The sequence below is a fragment of the Leptonychotes weddellii genome, chromosome 5, assembly GCF_054177405.1.
Source record: "Leptonychotes weddellii isolate Sample4059 chromosome 5, ASM5417740v2, whole genome shotgun sequence".
Taxonomy (NCBI): Eukaryota; Metazoa; Chordata; class Mammalia; order Carnivora; family Phocidae; genus Leptonychotes; species Leptonychotes weddellii.
In genome coordinates this window covers 26,837,598-26,850,465 of record NC_138373.1, presented here as the reverse complement: position 1 = coordinate 26,850,465, position 12,868 = coordinate 26,837,598, and the positions used below count along the sequence as shown (strand labels likewise).

General features: G+C 53.2%; 1 protein-coding gene across 1 annotated transcript in view; it reads left to right on the top strand.

Moving 5' to 3' along the window:
- SNX29 (sorting nexin 29) overlaps positions 1-12,868 on the top strand; it is a 507,745-nt gene that overhangs the window by 65,001 nt on the left and 429,876 nt on the right. Inside the window, exons 9-10 of the mRNA XM_081818879.1 lie at positions 822-1,197; positions 8,024-8,142. Coding sequence (XP_081675005.1) covers positions 822-1,197; positions 8,024-8,142 — 495 coding nt within the window. The remainder of the gene's footprint in view (positions 1-821; positions 1,198-8,023; positions 8,143-12,868) is intronic.

The following is a 12,868-nucleotide window of genomic DNA, read 5'->3' as shown; positions in this document are numbered from 1 at the left end:
CTCCAAAATGTAGTGGCTTGAAACAGCTACAATTTATTATTATTATTTTTTACCAGCCTCTGGTTTGGCAAGATGGCTCTGCTGATTTCACCCGGGCCCCCTCGTGGGGCTGCCCTGAGCTGGTGGCTGAGCTGGAAGATCTAAGGTGGTCCCACTTATGTGCCTGGAAATAGTGCTCACTGTTGGCTGGCGCATCTGTTTGTCCACACATGGCGTCTCATGCTCTAATGAGCTAGACTGGCTTCCTTCCCTGGGAGTTTCAGGGCAGCGTTCCAGGGGCGTACAACACCTCCTGATGCCTGGGCTCTGGAACTCGTTATCTGTGCTGCATGCTGTTGGTGAAATCCGAGCACTGAGCCAGCCCACGCCCCAGGGGGTGGAGAAGGATATGCTACCCTCAATGGGAACAGTAGTGAAGTCCCATTGCAGACAGGGATGAATTGTGGCTGCTGAGCCATTGTCCACCACCCCAAACTTGTGTCCTTGGTTTCATCAATCAGCCAGGAGAGTATTTTCCAAAGTGAAAGTCATTTCTGGAATGGGAGCTTCCCCTGAATCAAAGTGCTTACAAGGGACGATTGTTAGGTATGCTCTGTGGCATGTTGGTTTAAATCAGAAGTAGAGCCCCACATTCATTTTGCTCAGTGTCCTATAGACAGATTTTTTTTTTTACCCCAAGGATTAAAAAAAAAAATCTGAATTTATCTTGTTTATTTTTCCGAAGAATAGTAGAGGATTTTCCACAGTCTAGAGGTAAAATGGCTCAGTCATGGCTTTGTCTTGCCTGCCGCTTCTTCTAACACCGTATCTTCTTTTGCCAGATGCCAGATGTAAAAAGGAGCGGAAGAAGAAAAAGAAGGTGACCAACATTATCTCTTTTGATGATGAGGAAGAATGGCAGAACTCTGGCGATGTTTTTAAAAAGATCCCCGGGGCAGGGGAGAGCTCAGAGGAGAACTCCGACCGCTCCTCCATCAATATCATGTCGGCCTTTGAAAGCCCCTTTGGGCCAAATTCCAACGGAAGTCAGAGCAGCAGCTCATGGAAAATTGATTCTCTGTCCTTGAATGGGGAGTTTGGGTACCAGAAGCTCGATGTGAAAAGCATTGACGATGAAGACGTGGATGACAACGAGGATGATGTGTACGGGAACGTGTCGGGAAGGAAATGCCTGGGCCACTCGGGGTCACCTGAGAAGTAAGTGTCACTTGAGCTCTTAATGAAGGGTGGTGCATTAATGGCTTCCTCTTTCTGCAGCATTGGGTGAAATCCGAGCGCACGGTTTATATGTGTGTAGGGCATCATTCGCTTTTCTGATCTTGATCGAAGAGGAAGGAGCATGAGCTTACTGTCCTTCTGAGAATGAACAGAAGGGAAGGGAGTATATTTGAAGGTACTTATTATAAGGTTGGTGTCAAGATGTGTACCTTGAAATTCCTGCTTTATGTATGTGTTTTTGTTTTTGTTGGATATTCCTTGTGTCTCTGCCTTGCTCCTAGCACAGGAAGCTCCGGAGAGAGGCAGGGTTATTCTAGCAAAGAGTCGCCCACTGGCAGTTTCTGTGTTTATCTACTGGGGTGTGAACAGCAGGAATTCGCCTGTCTTGCCACTTTAACGGTGGTGGTGCAGTAGATGTGTGTTTATGGAAGGGCCTTGATGCACAAGAAGGCCGAAAGCGGTAAAGCATAGTTAAGAGTGTGGATCTTGGAATCAAGACAGCCTGGGTTCTTGCTTACTAGCTACATGGCTTAGGTTGGACAAGTTTACCCCCCAGAACCTCATCGGAGACCTGGGAGAAAAACAGCACCTGCTTTTCGGAGTCATTGTTGAATTAATGGGATACTGTGCGTTGGCCTTTGGCAGCAAGAAAGAGCCCAGGTCAGCCGCTGCCCTTGCTGCTCTGTAAGAATTCCTGTGCTTGGTCTTATCGGAATGCCAGATGAACTGGCTGCGTCTTTGCTTGGGCCTTGCAGTGCCCAGTGCTATCTGTCGCGGCCGGCTTCAGGCCGGCTCAAACCAGCCCAAGACCCCGAGGCGGGATGCGGGGCTTGGTGTCTTTGGCCCTAAGCTTCTCATGTCCCATGTGTTCTGATAGGAGTCTTCTTTCTCATGAGACAATGCCTGTTTCTGATTTCTGCTGTTGTCCTCATTCACACGGGTACTTGTATTGGCAGCATGACCTTGTTGATCTTCTGTGGCAGGCCGGGCCGGCGGGTTCCGCGTGTACCCGTCGCAATAGTAGGAGATGCCCTGGGAGGTTTTAGTGGGCATCGCCCTGTCTTCAAGGATTTGGAAGAACGGGATTCCTCGGAGAGCGGAGATTTGTCCGAGCACTGAGCGAAGCAGGGATTAAGGGTAGGTTGTGCTGTGCTCCCAGGCTTTTGCTGTCAGATAGTCCCCATGTTTCTGCATAATTAGGACTTTTGGTTGGTTGACAGATCAACACGTCACGATTTGTTGATGTTGCCCCCTGTGGTCAGTATTGAGCTCGTTGGCTTTTGCTGTTCTAATTTTTGCTTATTTGTTATCAGCCATTCTGAAATGAATATTTTCTTTTTCTTTTTTTTTTTTTAAGATTTTATTTATTTGTTTGACAGAGACACAGCGAGAGAGGGAACACAAGCAGGGGGAGTGGGAGAGGGAGAAGCAGGATCCCCGCAGAGCAGGGAGCCCGATGCGGGACTCGATCCCAGGACGCTGGGATCATGACCTGAGCTGAAGGCAGTCGCTTAACCAACTGAGCCACCCAGGCGCCCTGAAATGAATATTTTCACGCACAAGGCTTTTTTCTACTCCTGACGTCTTGGTCAGGGTCGCTTCCCTGAAGTGTTGTTTCCCTGAAGCGTTGCTCTGGCTCACGGGGTGAGTGTTTTCTACCTGGGACCCGCGTGTTGTGACCTGCTGTGTGAGTCAGGATCTCCAGAGAAGCAGAACCAGCAGGGGGGATCTCCCTCATCCGTGGGTCCACTTGCCATGGTTACCGTTCCGTGGTTTCAGTTACCCGTAGCCAACCATGGTCCTGAAGCAGATGCTCCTCCTCCTCATGGATCATCACAAGGTCGGTAGTAGCCTGGCCTACGTCATTCACCCCACTTCATCTCATTGATGCTGGCAGGCTGGGACTGAGGACCCAGAGGGGGTCCCACAGGACCAGCCGAGGGGGTCCCACAGGACCAGCCGAGGGGGTCCCTGGGTGCATGCAGGTTAGAAATCCAATGCGAGCCAGCAGGAGGTAAAAGCAGAGTTTATTGGAGGCATAGAGAGAGTGCAGGTACAGAGTGTCTGGGAGACCCAGAAAGGGTCTGGGGGTTTTTATTGAGGACAGTGGTCTGGTGTATGTCACCTCTCAGGCATCCAGCAACCAGTGAGAGCAAAGATGAGGACCCAGGTGTTATTTCTTGGAGCCACCCAGGCACCCCCAAAAAGCAGATTTTTATGGAGTCCTTCAGTCTCCCTGTCTCATCATCAAATAGGCAGTTTGTCATCACAAGAAGGGTGACTACAGTACAGTATGATATTTTATGATATACATTCATGTCACCTTTCATTGCAGATTATTATAATTGTTCTATTTTATTTATTTTGTTTGAGAGAGAGAAAGAGACTACAAGTGGGAGGGGCAGAGAGAGTCTTAAGCAGACTCCACACTGAGAGGGGAACCTGATACGGGGCTCGATCCCACAACCCTGAGAGCATGACTCCACAGTTGAAACCAAGAGTCGGGCGTTTAACCGACTGCACCACCCCTCCTATTTTATTATTGTTGTTAATCTCTAAGGTGCCTAATGTATAAATTAAATGTTATTATAGGTGTGTATGGATAGGAAAAACACAGCATAAATATAGGGTGCAGTTTTGGGATTTTAGGAATCCACTGGGGGCCTTGGAACGTATCCTCTGTAGATAAAGGGCAGAACTACTGTCTGTCCATCCATATCTGTCTGTCTAGATTTATTTTAAGGAACTGGCTCACGTGATTGTGGAAGCTTGACAGGTTGGAATCTGTAAGGTAGACCAGCAGCCTGGAGACCCAGGGAGGAGTTTCAGCTTGAGTCCAAAGGCTGTCTGCTGGCGGAATTTCTTGTTCTTTGGGGGGCCTCTGTCTTTTCCTGTTAAGACCTTCAGCTGATTGGATAAGGCCCAGCCAAACCGGGGAGAGTGATCTCATCTACTCAAAGTCCAGTGACTGAAGTGTTCATCGCATCTAAAAGTGAATAACGTTGGATCAGGTTATCTTGCCACCGTGGCCTGTAGCCGAGTTTCTGTGCGTCAGTGGGTGAGTGCGTCTCTGAGTTGATTTACTCTGTTTTTGGCCTCAGACATAATCATTTTCTTCCTACCGGACTGTGCCATTGAGGGAGGCCTGAGGAGGAGGCCAGCTTGTGAGCCAGGGTAGCCGCCACGGGCATTGTGATGTGTAACACACAAAACAGTGCAGGGTGACCTCTTCAGGGGCCCGGGTCCTTCGAGGCCATTGGGCCTCCTGCAGATTATGGGCAGCCTCTCCCTGGCGTAAGGGGGGATCTCGATAGAACGTTCTGCAGAGCATCTTGGGGAGGAGCAGAGGAATGATGACATGGCCTACTGAGTAATCCTTTCCTTTTCATTCTAAGCTAACATTCACACGAAAGGTCTAGGAGCCTGGAGGGGCCAGAACCTGAGCAGTTGAACAGCACCGCCAGGTTTGTGAGGGACAGGTGGCCTGTCCAGGAGAAGCACACTGTGGATGCGACAGCCTCTGGCCACGGCAGGGCTCCAGTTGTCTCTGAAATGCTCTGTTGGCCAAAAGTTGGGTTTATGTTTCTGTTTGCTGGCAATTAAACCACCTCTGATGACCAAGGAAAAATCTTGTCCCTCCCGCCTCAATATTTACCAGTGTTTGCTTTGCATTTTGTTTTTGTTTTTCTTAAGAGAGGATGATGTCTTTATTATAGAAAGGGGTTTTTCTGTCGCTTCCTGTGTGACCTCTGACACCAGTAGGGAAGAGACACCAGAAGGGAACATAATTCAAAAAGAATTACAAACATAGGGACAAACATTACACCTCACTAGCAGTTAAACAAATGGAGAATGCCATCAGACACCGTATTTTGCCACAACTTAGAACTGGATAAAAGGCGAGCCCTGGGTTAGCACCCTGGGGGAGGGCTTGCTCTCAGCGTGTCCTCAGTTGTGTGGTATCTTCCGGGCACGCAGGCGGCGCCAACTGTGGGGTGGATGACGGGGCCAGGCTGGTGCACAGGGGTGTCCTCACAGATCTCACAGATGGCCAGGAGTGTTGACAGCCCTTGGGGAAGACAGTTTGACACGACAACGAGGATGTCAGGAGCCTTAGAAATGTTTATCCTGCTTGATTCAGCAGTTCCACTGCTGGGAATGTGCCCTGAGGACAGAGTCTCCGGACCGTGGCTGCGTCTAGATACCAAAGTCTGCCTTTCCAGAAGCAGAACTCTGGAGCTGACCTCCGTCAATAGCCGACTGCTCTGTAGCTTACACTTTAACATCCTAACGTTTCAGGTCTCAAACATCTTTTTTTTTTTTTTTTAAATTAAGTTTTTAATTTTAATTCCAGTACAGGTAACAGTGTTTTACCAGTTTCGGGTGTACGCTATAGAGATTCAGCAGTTGCATCCATGACCCGGTAGGATCTTGAACATTTTCACTGACATTTAAGAGTATCTCAGTAGTTAGGATGAACTTAGGAATGAATATTGAATGAGGGCGCCTGGGTGGCTCAGTTGGTTGGGCGGCTGCCTTCGGCTCAGGTCATGGTCCTGGAGTCCCGGGATCGAGTCCCACATCGGGCTCCCTGCTCGGCAGGGAGTCTGCTTCTCCCTCTGACCCTCTCATGCTCTATCTCATTCTCTGTCTCAAATAAATAAATAAAATCTTTAAAAAAAAAAAAAAAAGGAATGAATATTGAATGAAAAAAGCAAACTATAAATCCTGCACTGAGTTTCATTACGACCTCCTAAAGAAAAGTATGTGTAGGAAGAAAGAAGCACTAAGGAAAGAGTGTCTAAGTCAGTTTTGTTTTTGGTGTGGCTTTTGGTGTATTCCCCGCCCCCCTCCTCTTTTTGGCATTTTCTAGGTTTTAAAATAAGCGTCTCTTTTTTCTAATGAAAAGCAAAACCTTTTATTATTAAGCCAACTGTGGATTAATAATAAAGAGACAGGATTGGTCTCTATCTTAGGAATCACTTCGGTGTAAATTGTTTTGGGGGTGGTGGCCCTTGGGCACTTTTGCTTGGGTTCTAAAACCTCAGCTGATGGGGTCTGGCTTCACCTGCACTCTGCGTTTCTGGGAAGTCGCAGAATTTCCCCTTAGAATAAACAGTGGAAAATCCCACCCGCCTGGAGCCGGTGCAGTGGCCCAGGAAAGGATGGGTGGTTTTGCTGCCTTCTCCTGAGGGGCGGCCCTGAGTGCCTCGGGGTGTCTGGGAGTCCCCCTGGTCACCAGCTGCTGGATCTGAGCCCCAGGAGGGCGGCTTGCTGACTGTAGAGACACAGCCAAGTTCACCCCAGAACCTGGCCCCAGTGTGGTTGTGCTGCCCCACCCCAGGCTCCTGAGGGGCCCACTGTGGGTGTGACCTGCAGGATTAAATGATGGATTCTGCAAAATGCTGTTAGGATTATTTGCCGTTTGTAGCTCAGAGCCAAACATCTGACCAAAAGCTAGAGAGGGCTGAAAGGAAAATCTCTAAGTGGCCTCTTTCTGAAAGGCCTAACAAAGTAGCCTATGGGCCAGATCCGCCCCCAAGCTAAGAATGGTCGTTAGTTTTTTGAAAGGGCTGTTAACAACTGCAAAGAAGAATACTTATGGCCACAAAGCCTACACTATTTCCTGTCTGGTCCTTTACAAAAAAATTGTGTTGATCCCTGATCTAAACCTAAGGAAAAACTACATGCATCATGCCACACGGTGGGCAGCATTCAGAAAGCCCATTGTAATTGGATTTGAAGACGTGGCCTCAGACCCTGAAGCCTCGGTTCCGTCCAGGATGCTGAACTTGGACAAGTCACATCCTCCTGGACCTCTTGTCTCCCTTTCCCCCCCGCTTCCTTTCCTCCTCCTCCCCCCCCTCCCATCCTTCCTCTGTTAAGTATGTAGGGCTATGATCTGCTTTGGACTTCTTTACACCTGAGTTACAGAGTGATTTTTATAAACTTTAACGTCCCCTGCAACTTCAGCCTGGTATTTATTAATGTTTCCACTGTCCAGCAGCAAATGCTGCATGGGCAAAACCTTCCCACACACACTGAACTGAACCAGCGGGTGCGACAAAGATGGTCCAGGTTGCTTTTGTACTTTGTGGATGAGGTGTCGCCGTAACAGGTCACGCGAGCCCGGTTAACGGTTCAGCTGACCCCCTTTCTTGGAAGGGACCCAGACACGATTTTGGTCTGATTCTGCTCTTTTACTAATGAGGGTTTGAGAACCAGCGAGGCGACGGGACACTAGCCCCAGGTCACGTGGCTGACAGCATTTCAGAGCCTGGGACCCTGTGCTTCGTCCTGCTTCAGAGCTCGGCACGTGCTGCGTCCCCCTTGTCCGTCCCCCTCTTCACTCCACTCACCCTGCGCTCTCACCTGCAGCTCTCACCTCTCACCTCCCTTCTTCACGGTTGCTTGCCGTGGCCTTGCTGACCAGCTCCGTGACTCTGAGTTGCTGTCTTACATCTCCTTGCGGGGTTGTGTGATTCACGTCCTGGTCCCCCAGCCCACTGTAAGCTCCTTGAGGGCAGCATGAACACCGTTTGGCTCTTTGGCCAGCACAGAATATATGTGAGCCCAGAGCCTGGCCTATAGTAGGTGCTCAGTGAGCACTGGTGGGAGGAATGAAGGCGTGAGGTCCGATCTGGGCCACATGGCCCTGTTCCCAGCCTGGGCCTCCTATCTTCAGCCCCGTCACGGTCTGGCTGACTCCCGAGAGGGAACTTGAGGGAGGCCCAGCAGATGCCTGTGGTGGTCTGAGCCCTCGGATGCTCTTCGATCTGTCACGCAGCTGTCCTCTCTCGCTTAGGCCACTGGATGGGAACACCCGCCTGTCCCAGATGCACAGCTGGGCCCCTCTGCAGGTGCTACACGGCGACACCGACGTCCTCTTTCCGGTCAGTGGAGTGGCCTCCTACAGCCCTGCAGGTGGGTGCTTCCTGATTCCTCCCTCCCTCCGTTCACGTGCTGGGTTCCCTCTGCTGGCGGGAGGGAGCCAAGAGGCACGGGGCTCAGGGCAGGAGACTGGAAGGGACTGAGGGTCTGGCTTGTCTTCTTGCTGACCCAGAGTGTTTGAGGTGCTCCCACCCGAGCAAGGGTTGGGCCAAACCAGCTGACGAGTCACGAAGGAGCCCCGACACCGGTTTGTTTTCCTTACTAGTGATTTTTTGGGACCTGGGCACGTACAAGCTGACCACAAGTGGTGACCATTAATTTTGCCTCTTAGGGAGGAACATTACAGAACTCATAGCTCTAAAAGCCCCCGCACCCTTTGCCGCCAAGTGCTGAGGGCTCAGAGAGCAGCTTGCTCAGAACCTGCCTGTGGAGTGGTGAGCGTTCCCGACTCCTTCCATTTGGTGGAGTGTGCTCTCGTGTTACTGTTTTCTTGAGCTAGAGCAGGTCACGGGGAGTGGTGGGAGAGGGGGAGGGGACGTGGATGAGCTCCGTGGGCGAGTGGCACAGTGCAGCGCTGGGTAGCCGTCACCCCAGTGCCCCCCAACCCAGCCCCTACACAGGCACCTTCTCCCCCTCCCAGGGCCAGGTTTAAGAAACCATAACGGTTTCTGGGCTGCTCAGGAAGCTGTTGACAGTCTGAACCGGATGACAGACTGTCTTTTTGGTCACGGGGGCGGACAGAAACCCGCTCAAAGGAGCTGGAGCTCAGGGGCAGGTGGGCGGCCGACTGGCAGCTGTCTCGAGTGGGGGTCAGGTAGCCCCGCCCCAGGAGCCGCAGGAGCTGAGCAGGCCGGCTCACCTCTCCCAGCGGGAGTGTTCCGGCGGAGACCGGGGCTCCTGAGTGTGTGGGGCGAAATGACTCAGTCTCCCAGGCGGGTCTCCTCTCTGGAAGGTGCGGCTGATGCCTGGTAATGGCAGCCCTCGGAGTGAGCCCAGGCCTGGAAGGTGGCCCGTCTGGACGAACGCATCCTCTCTCGACCACAGCCTGTGAGGAAGGGCTGGCCACTGTTACCCCACCTTCCTCTCAGACTTGTGGTGAAGGCTCCCCAAGGTGCTGTGGGGCAGGGTGCCAGGCAGCGGCTCAGGCCCCGTGAAGCCTGCTCTCAGCACCGCGGCGGTGGCGGGGCGCCTGCTGTGGGGTGTCCGGGGACCGGGAGCCGCTGGTCGGAACAGAGGGCGCTCCTGGGTCTCCCCGATTCTGCGCCCCACACCTCCTTATGGGGTCTGCCCCGTCTCCTCTTTTCCTTGGAGAGGCTTTGCTCTCTCTCGCCACCTTGCCCCCTCCCCGTTTGGCCTCAGCCGCGCGGCCTCCCATACTGGCCAGCACTTCTTTCTGGGTCTCCACTGAAGTCCCGGGCCGGGCTGGTGGGCCGGGCTGGTGTCTGCAAGCCAGGCCGGCACCAGCCGCTGCATTCCCTCAGGTGACCATGCGGGGCCCCGATGGCCAGTGGGGGGTTTGGTTACCTTGCCATGGCCCGTTCAGGGGCAGTGCATGCACACGTGGACAGGGTGCCTGAGAAGGGGGGGCTTGCAGAGAGCAGGCGGTCCTGGCCCCCCTCTGGGACCACGTGACTTCCACCTGGCGACCTTGTCTCCCTCCCCACCGAGGGGACCAGTGGTCGCTGGGCTGTCAGGTGCCTGCACTTGTCACTCTGTTTTGTTTCCAGTGGCTCCTTCCTTTCTTAGCTGGGCTCCTCTCAACCGTCAGACCCTGGGGGTCGAGGGCCGGCTGCTCCTGGGGCGCTGCTCTCTGCCGTTTTGTTGGGTCTGGTCTTATAGAACTCAGCGCTCTTCCTCCCTCTGTGGGCTTTCCTTCCGTGTCTTCAGGGAGAGTAGCTTCTGGCCGGCCTCCAGCATCCTCATGGGAGGGCGTCCTCCTGGCAGCTTTCCCGTGGTCCCACCTCTGCCTCTCAGCTTTCCAGACCCAGAGGCTTCATTTTGTTGCTCTCGTGGGACCCTGAGCTCCAGCTGATCTTGATTATCCTCATCAGAGATGCTGTGTGTGAGCCGGTCTGCCAACTTTTTAATGTACTATAGTAACAAAGCCGCCAGGAGTCCTGGAAGCTTGTGACAGCCTCAGGGGCAAAGTCGCTGTGGGTAGGAGTTGCATAGGAAGACGAATTATGCTCGGGCTGCAGAAGATACTGGAATCAGAACTGGGGGAGTCGGCTACCTGATTGGAATGCCAGGTTGCTTCGAGTCCCTCCTGGCCTGATCCCCATTTCCTTGGGAGGCCTTTCCCTGGGCAGCTGTGGGCGCACATTGTCAGCTCTCTCTCAGACTGCTTTTCTTTTGCTCATCTCTGACTGGTGTCCCTTCCGATCGATACCCTCCCACTTGATCAAGGTTAACAAATTATTCCCTCTCATTCTAGCCGGGGAGCCAGTTTGGTCTTTAATGACAGCTTTGCACACAGAGGGCTCTACCCTTAGGAGACCTTCCCCATCATCTTTGAAAGTGTTGGTGCCTCTAGCGTCCCTGCCCTGGGGGGCATTTAGCAGAAGAGGGAGGGAGGCACTTGGTGGAGAAGGATGAATGTTTTTGGTAGCTAAATCGGGGGAGGGAGAAAGTGGCAGAGAAGGGGACTCTCAACACAGAAGTATTGTCCTTCTGATTCTTGGATGAGGTGGATTGGGGGGCCCGGCTTTGGAGCTGCATTTCTGGGGTTAGAGGCTCAGAGAAGGAAGACACTGGCCAGGGTCACACGAGACCCGGGTGGAGGATTAGCTACAGTTAACTCCTCTGAGCATGTCTACTACCTGCAAACAGCAAAGCACGTTTACTGACATCTCTTTGAAGCTGCAAGAGAGAGAGAGCCCCGAAAGTTTCTTTGCACTGCGATACTCAGTGGAGGTGACAAAACACCCACTTCTACCCACTGCACACGTGAAAACGTTATTGCTCCTCTTCTCACTGAGGGTCCTGGCTTTAGTGTTGGGTTTGAGCAAATTCAGAGTCAGTTTCTGAGCTTGTTTGTTCATTTGAAGCCTTGGGTCCTCGCACTTTCATTTCCTCGTCAGGTGTAATGTTCTTCCACCTCTTGTCCTACCGTTGGGTCTTTGGGGTTGCTCGGTGAGGTTGTGGAGGCTCGTACCATCGCTCCCGTCTGAGATGGTTGATCTGGGAGCGTGGCTCCCAGAGGGCAGCGTTACTGTTTGGAATGTCAGGATGCTGTGGTGCCCACCCCGCCTGCGTGGTGTGTGGTCTCCACCCCACTCATGTGGGTCGTGTGCCATGCAGGGCTCATGGATTTCTTTACACAGCCAGTGGGTGGTTGTGCTCTGTGCCAGACCGTGCTAGGCTCTGGGAGGATCCAGAGGTAAACACTCACCCCCTCCCCCCTCCACCGCCCAGACTTTTGCAGGCAAGGAGGGGACAAGGGACATCAACATCTCTCCCTGCTTCTACCCCTGCCCCTACCCTGGCCATTCTCCTTATAGCAACTGGAGTGATTTCTTAGAACATAAATCAAATTGCATCATTCCCTTGCTCCAAACTCTCCCAGCGCCCTGAGGATAAAATCCAGAATCCTCACTGTGGCCCCCCAGACCCACGCTCAGTGCGCAGCATGATCTCCTCCCATTTTTCTGTAGCTCGACGCCCCTAGCCACACCAGCCTGTGTCCACTTCCAGTCTCTCTCCTCCTGCCCCCTGTGCACATCCTTCAGGAGGCAGCCCGAGTGGTGCTGGCTCATAAAGGGCTCCTCTGCCCCTTCCCCCCAGTGGGCCGGCCTCACGTTCACACTGCCAGAAACCTCCTGTGTCCCCAGTGCCCTGACCTGAGCTTGTAACCTGATAATTTCCGTCCCCCTGCTAGTCTTTGAGGTCTGTGAGGGCAGGCCCGTGTCTGCCTGGTTCCAGTGTGACCCTGACCCTGGCCAGAGCCAGTCCACGGTGCGGGGGCAGGGCTCAAGAGTCATTTGCTGAGTGGGTGAGCGGTGGGTGGACCAAGTGCATGGGGATGGGGCATGCCAAAGGGAGTGGACACCTGGCAGTTGGAAAAATGCTGTCCAGGTGGGGACACAGTATAAACAGAGGAATAGGGCAGGCAGTCCAAGGACCCATAGAGGGAGAGGCACGTAGCTCAGATCAGCTGTGTGAGAGACCATGAAGTGGGGAAGGGCTCTGCTCTGCCCCTGGGCACAGTGAGGTTCAGACCCTCACACGTCAGCTTGCGATCTTGGACGGATCACTGAAATCCTTCAGGGCTGTCTCCACATCTGGTAAAATTAAGATAATAGTAGCGTGCGCCTCAGAGGGCACCTCGAGGGTGAGTGACCCCGTGAGTGCTCACTCTGTGGCCCCAGCGCGTCAGGCCCACTGCGGTGTCCTGGCTCGCGGGGGTGTGTGATGGTGGGACATCACTGGGGCCGAGTAGGCCTGGGATCTGGAATGCTGGTGGGTGACCATGGCCTTTCCTCCAGCTGTGGATTTCTGCTGTGCATGTTGGAGTCCCCGTTTTCGCTTCAGGGAGAGGAATCCAACAGCTGTGAGTTGGATTAACAAGGGTGAGACAGAACTGCGGGGACCCCCTGCGGGAGACCCCTAGAAGGTATGGAGCCTCACCACTAGGGTGGCAGTGGACACGACCGTGGACAAGGAGTGGCCGATAATGAAGTGGAACCGGCCGGTCTGGGGGACCCGGAGGGAGGTGGCGGTCCCGTGGACGGGGTGACAGAAGGGAGTGCTTTGCTCGGTT